Source organism: Lagenorhynchus albirostris, chromosome 3 (assembly GCF_949774975.1).
Source record: "Lagenorhynchus albirostris chromosome 3, mLagAlb1.1, whole genome shotgun sequence".
In the NCBI taxonomy this organism is placed as follows: domain Eukaryota; kingdom Metazoa; phylum Chordata; class Mammalia; order Artiodactyla; family Delphinidae; genus Lagenorhynchus; species Lagenorhynchus albirostris.
In genome coordinates this window covers 16,343,529-16,356,088 of record NC_083097.1, presented here as the reverse complement: position 1 = coordinate 16,356,088, position 12,560 = coordinate 16,343,529, and the positions used below count along the sequence as shown (strand labels likewise).

Genomic DNA, 12,560 nt, shown 5'->3' with positions numbered 1-12,560 from the left:
GTTGAGAGTCTGCCTACCGATGCAGGGGACATGGGTTCATGCCCCGGTCCGGGAGGATCCCACATGACGTGGAGCGGCTGGGCCCGTGAGCCATGGCCGCTGAGCCTGCGCGTCCGGAGCCTGTGCTCCGCAACGGGAGAGGCCACAACAGTGAGAGGCCCGCGTACCGCAAAAAATAAAAAAATAAAAAAGAGAGTCAAATTTTAGGGCTTCCCTGATGGTGCAGTGGTTGGGAGTCCGCCTGCCGATGCGGGGCACATGGGTTCATGCCCTGCTCCGGGAGGATCCCACGTGCTGCGGAGTGGCTGGGCCCGTGGGCCATGGCTGCTGAGCCTGCACATCCGGAGCCTGTGCTCCGCAACGGGAGAGGCCACAGCAGTGAGAGGCCCGCGTACCACAAAAAAAAAAAAAAAAGAAAAAAGGGACTGACGTTCTTTCCTAGTTCCAGTTTGAATATTTCGGGGACCATACTCTTTTTGTGAATCATTGTGAATCAGCTGCCTATCCTTTTACCCTTCAACTGTGAAGGGCAATGTGGAGTCCTGTAAAAACGTGGGTTTCATGCTCTTCCCAGGTCAATTAGCTTTGTCAGGAGGGATAGAGCCTTTAGCAATATGACAGATCCTGATAAAAGCACGTGATTCAGCTCAGGGGATCATGTGTTTCACAGAAGAAGGTGCTCTACCCATGAAATGTTTTGTTGGTGAGGGCTGTTGAACTAAAAAATAACATTTGAAGTCAAGTAGTGTAAATACATTTATAGAAGAGGACTGGGAAATATCTCTATTGAATAATGAATAAACACAAACACACATGCGTCGATGTTCAGTAGCAACATACAGCACTTTAAAACATACAATTGTACCTTTAGAAGCAAATTAGAATACTCCATACACTTACCAGATGCACTAACCTAAAAAAACTTATCATAACACAACTAAACAATTATTACCTCAGAGAAATTATTTTTATAGATGTTTTATATTCACTTATCCATGTAGTCTAATTGTATTTATGTATAATGTTAAATCACCATTAATTTAATCATGGTTGAAAATCTTTATAAAATTACATTTTAATTAAAGATTTCTGTTATTTATATAGCTATTTGACATTTGCTATATAAATAACTTGCTGTAATAGATATGATTCTAACTTGACAATAAAACAATTGATAACAACATGTCCATTATGCTTAATGTCTAATTCATAAGTGTCTATAGGGAAATGTGAACATTTGTGAAAGAGATATAAGCATAAATAGATGTATGGTCTAAATATGTTAATGTCTCTTTCTAATAAGATTATTATTTTATGAACATTATTATCATTAAATAAGTTTAATATGAAATATTTTTCAGAGCACTATCAGCTGTATGTTCCTGAGTCAGCCCAAGTTGGTTCAGCTGTTGGGAAAATCAAGGCGAATGATGCAGACACTGGTTCAAATGCAGACATGACATACTCCATCATTAATGGTGATGGTGTTGGGATATTCTCTATCTCCACTGACAAAGAGACCAGAGAAGGGATCCTTTCCTTAAAGAAGGTAATATATATATATATATATATATATATATATATATACTGTTAGTGATTTAGGCATTTCATTCATTTTTCCACGAATGGAAATTTGGCAGAGGTATGAATAATGTATATTGTCATGTCATTAAAATGATCAAATATTTCCTCTTTAATATGTAATTACATTTTAATTATGATTATGTCTAACTGTTTAAATCCTCTCTTAAGAAATGTATTTTAGTAGGGTGGGAAGATTGGATATAGAATGCACTATGAATGTGTCGCCCCATCTTTGTTTTCAGATAACATATTTATCATGAATGCCTGTTCTATTAATGTCATTACTCTATGCTGTACTAAACAATGTAGCATTAAGAGACCTTCTAACTAATGTAAAAAAAACTTCATCATGTTGGCTAACAATATTTAGGAGACGAGTTTGCTTGGATGGATCTTTTAGTGAAACCATTAACCTTCTTCCCCATTCTTTTTTATTCCTAAGAATTTGTCATTGGACTAAATCTATTGCTTTTTGCTTTTAAGAGACAATAATGCTCATGTCCTTGTAAAAATGAAGTGGAACACAGGCAATTAGCAAAGAAGGATTTAAATGTAATTCCTAATGCAGTATGTCTCAGTCTTTAAATGTTTAACAACTTCAGCTTGTAAATATACTAACATTTAGGTCCCTAGGCCCTTCCCTCCACATTTTGATTCAGAAAGGATGGAGTGGGGGTAAAGAATTGGCCTTTTTACAAGTACTCCAGATGATTCTACTGTGTAATATGTTCAGAGCACAGGATGAGAAATTTTATTCTGATGTGCTACTGTAATATCGAAGTGAACCAATCAATCTATCTTTCAATCTATCAATCATCTATTTATCTATTTGAATCTAGCTATCGTTCATCTATCATCTAGCTATCTATCTAATCATCTATTTGTGTGTTTTGTATACACTTTTCACACTGTATAAAATCTCATTTATTCTTCTAATAATCACAATTTTATATTGATTTAAAATTGAGGATTAATATGCTTTTTGTATGTTACAAAAGGGGCCTGCAAAGCAGAGCTTAAAGTGTGTAAATACTTAAGAAGTAGTCATCACTGGTCTATATAAAATATTGATTCTTCACCTAAAATATCTCATTTTCAACTTTCTGAGATTGTCAAACTTGGATCAAAAATATGTTAATAAAAATAGTCAACTTCCATGTCTTCATTTAACAAATATGTGAGCTTTGAGTGTCTCTTGTGTGCCCATAACTGTGCTCTACAAGAGTCATGAGAGCCTGAGCAGAACCAAAGTCACTGTCTTCTTGCATAGAGCTTCCAATCTATGGAAGCGGAGAGATAACAATCAAATATCATATGCATTCTTAGATAGGTAATAAAACTGTTCTATGAAGGAGAGTTATACAGTGCTGTTGGGAAAACAAAATCTAGGGTGTTTGGTGCTGTCTGATAGTCAGCAGTGATTGAACAGAGAACTGAAAGAAACTTAGGAGGTAGTTAGGTAAAGAGCATTACAGGAAGAGGAAAGAAAACACAACAAGAACCTGAATGGAGTAGAACATGGTACAGTAAGGACCTAAAAACCTTCATTGATCCTGGAGCAGAGAGTGAGGGAGTTAGTGCATAGGTGAGCACACAGGGCCTTGTTAAATTTTACCCAATGGAGAGCCATTGAAGCTATCTAAGCAGGAAGTGATAAGGTCTCATTTGATGTCAGTATTTCTAATTAATTGTTAATAGAAACTACACAAGGACAAGACTATTTTTTAACTCATCACTGCATTCCCAATGTCTAGCATGTTTTCTGACATTGCGTAGGCATTCAAAAAGCATTAGAGTAATTAATGGATATACTATGGATTAGAAAATGAAGTGAGGATTGTCTGCTTTTCATTCCTTGGATGGCTTCTTCATTCAGGTAAATCCAGGTAAGCAGATGAATAACTCTTTCTGAAAGATGAGTCTTGAACCCTAGGGAACACCAGTATTTAAGAAACAAGCAGAAGGCAGGAAAGAAATAGAGTCTTTGAAGAAAATATCAAAAAACAGAGGTGAATTTTATCATTGAAAATTCCCAAGGGATGCTGAACAGGAGGAAGATAGTCATTAAAAATATGAAGGATTCTAGAACTGAAACACAATTTAGGATTATAAAGATTCATTCGATTTGGCAAAAGGGGGCAGGGTGATTCTCACGAGCAGTTTTCAGCTCTCCATCCGCATCCGCATCATCATTATCATCACAATAGATAGCAACAGCAGATAACATTTGTTAAGTGTTTCCTCTGTGTCAGGATGAGTTTTAAGAACTTTTCCCAAATATTTATTGAGCTGGTACACCTATTATCATTCCTTTCAATCTAACTGGAACATTATGATATAGGGAATATTATTATTCTCACTAATAAAACAAACTGAATCACAGAGAAAAAGAATTGTATCCATGGAGAAACTGATTGACAGAAAATTGAACTCAGGAATCTGTCTCTTCAGAGTCTGAAAAGTTACCCATTTTACATACTTGAATGAAATATTTATATTTATTATTTGCTAAAATGAAGAGAAGAACAAATTTAGTGTGGTGGAGAGAAAATTGGAGACAAGGAAATGGGAGAAAAAAGTTAAAAGGAAAAAAAAGAAAAAACAACACTATCCCCTTTAAGAAGCTTTGTAGTAAAGCCAGGGAGAAACTTTAAAAAGCAAATAAATGAGATCATAAAATGGAGATTTTAATTGTAAGGTGGGAGACTGAAAGTGTGTTTATAGCAGATGGATAAAAGGTCAATAGAGACAAGAAACTGAGGGTACTAAAGAGAGGGTAATTGAATTCAAAAGATGATCTGAGGTAGAAATGGCCCTGTTTAGGATCTCGATCACAGGTGGAAAGAAAGAACCTATGATAATATTCCTCCTTATTTGACAAAATCAAACAGGAGGGAGAAATAAATGTTTGCAGATAAGTTTGCAATGATTTAGCTGGAATATGTGTAGGGTGTGGGTAGCAGGGGGATCCTTGCCTATTGAGAACTATTGTCCTTATAAAGTAGGAATTTATATCATGTTTACAAATGTGAGGGTAGTGGTGGATGATGTGAATACACACATAATCCAAAATACAAGTATAGATTGTGGGGTTAAGGACAATGGGGATCTTACCACCCTGCATGGCCTCAATTAATTTGATGCTGTTTGTGAAAAATGAAGGCAAAATTGTATATGTGCATATGTGTGCACATATATGTAGTTAACATTCTCTATATTGCATACACATATACACATACTCAATAGGTATTTTCAAGGTGTTTCAATTACGTAAATGGTAATGACTATGTACTGAAAATAACCTTGATAATGAGTCCAAATTATCTTTCTATTTTTTTCCTGAATTTATTTTCTAATGTAGTCTACACTTCCTCTAAAATGCATTAATGTTTGCATTGATCTATTTGCTTAATCCTTCAGATTAGGATTATCAATTTTAGAGTTATTCCATTGCTGTATATTTTATGTTATAAATAATTACAATTTGGAAACTAAACTGTATAACTCTGTGGATTTTAACCTTTAAGAGGCACTCTTTCAGATGGCAGGGAACAGAAAAAACAGTCCTTTCAAACCTGTTCCTTATTTAATCTCTGAGGCAGCTCACTTTAGCCAGCAAGGCAGAACAGCTAATCTTCCCAAAGATCAAAATCAGCACTGCTCTATAAATCAGCTTGCAGGAGCATCTGCACATTCCTGTCCATATCATGCCTTCATCAGAAAATTGCCAAGTTGAATTCACCAGTCCATGGTGTGGTACGTTGTAAATACACTTTGATAACTTTCGTTTATTGTTTAATGGAGCCTGACTGGGTGGAAAGGGGAAAAAAAAGATATGGATGAATGCAACTTGATGTGCTCTTTCCTCTGACATAAACCCTGTAGCTAGGGATAGGCTTCATAGCAGTCTCTCTCAGATTCTCTTCTTGTGGTCCATATGCCAATTTGCTTTCTTTATAATAAGCAGTTGTTCCATTTTTCTTTTTAATTCAAGGCTCCAATCCTATTTGCTTTCCTGACTCTCAGCAAATACTGTCTGTAGTATCACTTTTCTTCTTCAAGTGTATTTAACTGCAAATACAATGCCTAATATTTTAAGCCAAAAATCTTAAACATGGTTTTTCAAGTCAATGAAGGGTGGTGGAAAATACAACATTTACTGTCAGATGAAATATAAATTTTGGTCTTGCCATTTAAGAGATCTATGAATTATCTCAAGTCTTTTAATCTTCAGTTTTCTTATTTTAACGTTTTACGAAGTGATAATTACAAAGAGATAAAATAAGGTAAAATAGTATTCTAGGCTGTGTCTGGCTAATAAGTACAATAATACCTCAATATCTTTTGGAAATCCAAAAAAGAGGGGATATATGTGTATGTATAGCTGATTCATGCTGTATAGTAGAAACTAACACAATATTGTAAAGCAACTATACTCCAATAAAAATTAATTTTTAAAAATAAAAAAATAAAAACAAAAGTTACCATAAAAAAGTACAATAATACCTCAATATCTACATTTCTTGTCTTCCTTTCTTTTTCTATTTGCACCAAATTTTAATTACACTTTCTAGACCTCTCCATGTGGTTATTTTACTGTCCTCCTTTATTTCATGTTATCCAAACCACCTATAATCACACAAAGAATGACACATCCTGTGTATATTTTTTTGAATGATGTCAATATTTTCTTATTGAAGCATGGTTGATTTACAATGTTGTGTTAATTTCAGGTGTACAGGACAGTGATTCCTATATATCTATATCTATCTATCTATCTCCTTTTTCAGATTTTTTCCCTTATAGGTTATTACAAAATATTGAGTATAGTTCCCTGTGCTATAAAGTAGGTCCTTGTTGGTTATCTGTTATATATAGTAGTGTGTATATGTTAATTCCATCCTCCTAATTTATCCCTCCCCACGCCCCTCCCCCTTTGGTATCACATGCACATTCTGTCACTCATGGCTCTTGGTGATCTACTTCCCCCTCTGTCTTCTGTAAAAGATTTTTATCAAAGTTCAAGTTTAATTTTGTCTTTGCAGTGCAACATTTCCAGGACTGTTTCAGTCACAAATACTTTCTTTGAATTATCTTCTCTGTTTTATGTATCAAGGTAGGCATTTCACTAATTTTTCACTGTAGAAAACACAGCAATTCCATATCCCTCTTAAATCTGCTAGATCTAATAGAGTAGAAAGAACTTATTCTAATTATTCATTATGAATATACTGATAATTTTCATTAATGTGTATCTGTGTGTGCTACAAGTGTATGTCTGTCCACAGTAGTTGTTAAACATTTTTGCAACTGGGTACCTTGTATTTTTAAAATTTTTATACTACAGTGTGTAAAAGATCTTTATACCACTTTATTTAACAAAGGATCAGAGATGGATGGTGAGAGTAAACATAAAACGTTATATAAGTATTTTTAAAGTTTAAATTAATCCTAAGAGAAAGTATATGAAATGTTTCCAGCTATAACCATACTAGGTCCATTCCAAATAGCCACATTTTAAATTTTTTAGTGGATTGCATTTATTGAATTTTTCTTTATCATTTCTTTGACTTGCATTGAGTGACAGAATAAGAATCAGGACTTTCTTTACTATTGGGTTGTAAAGTTTGGGGACTATGAACCACAATGTGCAATAAAAAAATAAGGCATCCCAACTTATTATAAATGCACACACAGGCAAACACATGTGCACACTTTGTATATAAGAAGAAATAGGTTTCTAATGCTAATGAACTATTTACAAAAACTAAACATTCATTAGAGATTTTATTACTTAAAAAATCAGCCAAGCTACTATTTTTATTCTTATAAGATTCTAATATCTGGAAAGTGGTTCTCCTGCTTAGCCAGAAGCTGAAGAGGAAAGTCCAACTTTCAATTCAGTGAAGTCTATCACTATATTTATAATACCTTTTGACAGACGACTGCTTTGGGCAAACTTTTGTTCTGACTCTTCATCTATAGGCATGACCATGGAGTGATAGATCCACTGAAACTATTTTGAACATCAATTAACGGTTTTTAACACATATTCCTACAATATAATTTAGCGTACTAGTTGAAACAGCCTGTTGAGTTAAGCTATCCACACCCATGTGTTATTGGTAAATTTACATATGTGTGTGGCTATTGAAATATCCACACACATGTATATGTGTTAGTATGTAAATATATATAAATAATATAATATAGAATATATAAATATACTCCATATATATTATGTATGTGTTATTTAAAATATTTTAAAATATTTAAAATATTTTCATTCATTTCTCCAGTCTTCAAATGACAGTGAGCAAATATGTAAGATTTATTTGTATCGATAACCTTGGAATTATACACATTAAATGATCATGACACTCTTCTGCATAGAGAAATTTATAATATAGCTTATACATGTGTTCCAGTCTTCGCAGAATGTCCACCATCCAGGAGAGGACTTTGACAAGGACCACGAATCATGGCATAGTAAGAAAGCCTAGCTGATGAAACATTCAACTTCATGCAATTTTTCTTATGTTTTTGGCAAACTACTATCATTTAAGATATGCCATTTTTCAGGAAACAATAATTAATAATAATATCAGTCACTATTCCAGGATTTGACCATTTTTGCATAATTGAAGTGACATTTTTTCATGTATTAAAATGTTGGTATCTGTCCTATTATTATCCTCCCATTCCTGCAATGGAAAACCTGGATGATGATGCAATATAGAAACTGGACCAAGGAGAGGTCCTATGGAGTCTCTTCTCTTATTATTTAGGAAAACAGAATTTTAGGACTTTCTTAAACTCCAAGAAGAATTGAGTCATAGAGCAACTTGACTAAATGCTGTTTTCAGTATCCATCTATTTATGATGGTTATATAGTTCCAGAGGAGGAATATATTAGTGTGATTTAATGAATAGTAGAAGTGATTAATGAGAAAAAACATGTTCCAAATATGTAAATCTGGCTAGAAAGATGATAACTTATCTACAGGAATATGAAATGTATTCATATTAAAGAGGGAAAATTATGATTTTAAAAGTTAGAAAGAGCAATGATATGTGAAAGTAATTACTAGGAGTAATAGGATAAAATTAAGAAACTAAAACGTAAGATGAAAATTGGAGTCAGTTCAGTGACAGTGAACTGCATTAGGACATTAACAGTAATTAAAGAAAAGTAAGAGGAGCCCCACTGCCTGGGGAAGTTAAAATTACACCAGAATAAACACATTAAAAAATTAAAATTGAAGTTAACTAGTTAATTTCTCATTTCAGATAAATGACAGTTTCCTAGTATAAGTATATCCTATGTGATAACTGACATATATGTTATTAAAAATAATTTTAATTTACTAAATTTGACAACAATAATCATAGCGTTTGTTAACTATGAGCATCAATGAGTTGGTAGCTTTGTTTTCTGACTCTCAGAACTTGGACCACAAGTGAGACTTGTCCAGGGAACTAAACCCAAAACAAATTCTATAAAAATGAATAAAGAATCTGATAGTGTTCCTCCAATATTTCTCTCTAAACATTAATATTATGTTAGTAAACTCCAGGAGAACACCTTTGCCTTAGGCTCATCTGCTTCTTGTCTTAAACACTGAACTCTTAATCCAAATTTGCAGTTTTCAAAAAAAAGAAAAGGAAACTTGGCATAGTTCTGAAATTTTGTTAAATGAGATAAACTATGTTCAAATTGTAAACACTCTCCCCCCCACACCAAATATCTTGGTGAGACCAGATTTATGGAGTAAATAATGGTGAACATTATCAAAGACTGGAGCCTATTCTTTCCAAGAGTCTTCAAGTAGCTCAAAAGGGAATAACTCTTTCCACAGTTCTTTTTTTCAGCTTGATTGTTTTAATCATCTGTTCAATCCAAATGATTATTGTGAGAATCCAGCCCAAAAAACCTACAAGCATGGGCAGTTGAAATTTTAATATAGTATATCTGGAAAAAACTATTTATTATGCTCATAAACAATCTCTGGCTCTATAATCACCCTTATCAAGTTCCTACTGTGCCTCATGTTTATGGAGTTATTCTGTATCCATTTTTGTTTTGTTTTGTTTTAAGACAGGAGAAGGGTATGTTTTGTGTTATGTAAACTCACAGCCAGACATTTCATGATTTTTGCCTTCTTGGTACTCTGATAACCTGAGTACATTTTCTTTTAATTTTTTTCCTCCACCTTTTCATCAAAACCAGGTTTTAGATGAATAGGTCTCACTGTTCTTGGTATACTGTTTTTGATAGACTATTTTAGGTAATAAAACAATCTGCTGGTAACTATGGAAGGTGAAAACCACAGAGTTCTAACTAGTTTCCCAGGAGCAAAATATTACTATGAAATTACTGGAATATCTCTTTACAATGTATGAATGGTAAGTATTTGGAAAGCTTTACCAGGATTTACAGTAAGAGGAAAAATAACAATTATAATCCTAATCCAATCTCTATGTACTATTGTAGTTTTAATACAAAACAAAGAATTAACATACTTTATATTGTATATAAAATCCTGCAATCTCCAAGAATAAATAGTGTAATTTCTTCCCAGTTTTTCTATACTTGCAATTTAGCACTACCATGTTTTCTTCATAAATGAGATTGTTAAAAATATTTCCATCTACATTAATTCATCTGCTTCTAAATTCCTGTCCCAACCTGAAATAATACATCTCTTTCCTTAGTGACTCGAAATGGGTCCTATCCATCCATCTGCCTGAAAAACAAGTCCTCCAAAATGATTATCCTTCTCTTGCGGTAGTTAAATATACACGAGATAATCATAAACATGAAACCATGAGTTCACATAAACAGCCTGTACCTTTGCAGTAGGTAGGTGAGTGTTAAGATAAATGACATCTAACTTGCCAGGGGACCTGCTAAAAATGGAAAAAGAGATGCCTGTCATATTGGATGCACAGCTTGATAATAATATTTGATGGGGTAGAGGTGGCCAAAAATATCCCCACAAATTTCAATGAGAGTCTTTCTGACTCTCAATGAACCTTAGTCATTATAGTCTACCAGATGCAGCAGATTGAGTCTAAAAAATTACACTGATCTTAAACAAGTAGTAAACCTGCCAAGGGTGTTGCTTTCCATGAGCAAAATGCCTGGATTCTGACAGTCCATGTTCCTCTGCACCAAGGGGACCACACCTGTGCACCTAATTCTTTTTTTTTTTTTAATTTATTTTATATTTATTTTTGGCTGCGTTAGGTCTTTGTTGCTGCACACAGGCTTTCTCTAGTTGTGGCAAGAGGAAGCTACTCTTCGTTGCAGTGTGTGGGCTTCTCATTGCGGTGGCTTCTCTTGTTGCCGAGCACTGGCTCTAAGCGCGTGGGCTTCAGTAGTTGCAGCACATGGGCTCAGTAGTTGTTGTGCACCTAATTCTTGATAGGCAGAAAGTGTGTACCATTTCTAGAACAGGTGATTTAAATTTGGATGAGACTTCTTGAATTAGCCCAAGACATTCTTATTTACTAATGTTAAGGAGAGAGGAGTCAAGGAAAGAAGTACAATAAATCTGTGGGTCCAACTGAAAGTAATACAATCTGCCAAACAAGATGGATGTTAGTTACTTTGGCAATTCATTTCTAGTTTTAATTCCCTGAGAAGGAAATGAATCCCACTTGGTGGGTTATAAACTTCAGATCAATTATCCCTTCTTTAAAGTATATAAATCTAAAATACATAATATCTGCACCATATATAAATGTATATGTATCATATATATGGTTCATATTTAAGAATTTTAGTTTTAACATTATTTAAAATTTTATTTTGTCTTATAAACACTTGTAAAATATTGTAATGACCCAGTCTCATCCATGGCCCTGAGAAGTATTCTAGGTTCTTAGTATCTGGTTTGGAAATTAAATGTTTGTTTTTCCTTCTATGCAATCTCCAGTCTTTGGAAAGGCCAATTTTCTAAGGCAATTCAGAAAAAATAAGGGAAATAATCATCAGTAGGACTGATCTTCTGTTTATAAGATCCCGTTAAGGATACTCTACAAATTCTCCTTGGCTCTTAGGGTAAAGGAAAATATCTGAGTTCCTCCATAGGGAATGATCATACTTTGATCCTGCCAAGAAAGAAGGCTGCAAGATTGAAGCAGGCTACTGAAAAATCAGTGGCAGAAATAGGGATGAAAAAATATCTATTGTTTCTTTTCATAGGTGTTAATCTATAGGTAATTCACAATGCTCAAAATAAAGGCTGATATCTGTATCACCTGCACTAGCATCAACATGGAGACTTTTGATGTGGCTAATCCTAAATCTAAGCTCATTTTATGTCACAGAGCCTATGTGCGTCATGTTTAACACTTTCAAAACCTTCAGTTCTTACCTAAAAAGGTACTTCCTCTTGCAAATATTACCTACCTGCTCACCCACTTCTGTATCTATGTTTGTATCCTTATTATTTTCATAATACCTACTATGTCATAGAACACTAAATGTACAGTGCTATGAATGTCTATAAATCTTATAATAGACCATATATTCCCTGGGACAAAACACTAGACTGACCTTATTTTTATTCATTATTGTATGCTAAGCCAAATTCATGACTCCTGACATATATGATTAATAGAAAAAAAATTGGCTGGGTGATTTAAAAAATAAGAAAAAAATAAAACATTATGACAAACTATTAATGTAAATTCAAACCTAAAAAATAAAACTAAAAATGAACAGAATACTGTAATAAAAAATAAAGTTGATCAAAACATAATAATAAAGGGAATAAAAAACAAAACTAATACATGAAATGGTATTAGCAGCAAAAAAGAAATTAAAAAAATAATACAATTAAAACAACAAAAATGAAATTCAAAAGTCTGTATAAAATCTTCTGCTAAAATTTCAAGAAAATATTGTTGCACTGAAAATGTAAACATTTATCCAATTTTAAAATAAGATACCAAGTTTAAAACCAGCA

The 12,560-nt window shown here is 33.6% G+C and overlaps 1 protein-coding gene across 1 annotated transcript in view; it reads left to right on the top strand.

Moving 5' to 3' along the window:
• Nucleotides 1–12,560, top strand: part of CDH18 (cadherin 18) — a 341,721-nt gene that overhangs the window by 232,908 nt on the left and 96,253 nt on the right. The window contains exon 5 of the mRNA XM_060145999.1: nt 1,362–1,549. Coding sequence (XP_060001982.1) covers nt 1,362–1,549 — 188 coding nt within the window. The remainder of the gene's footprint in view (nt 1–1,361; nt 1,550–12,560) is intronic.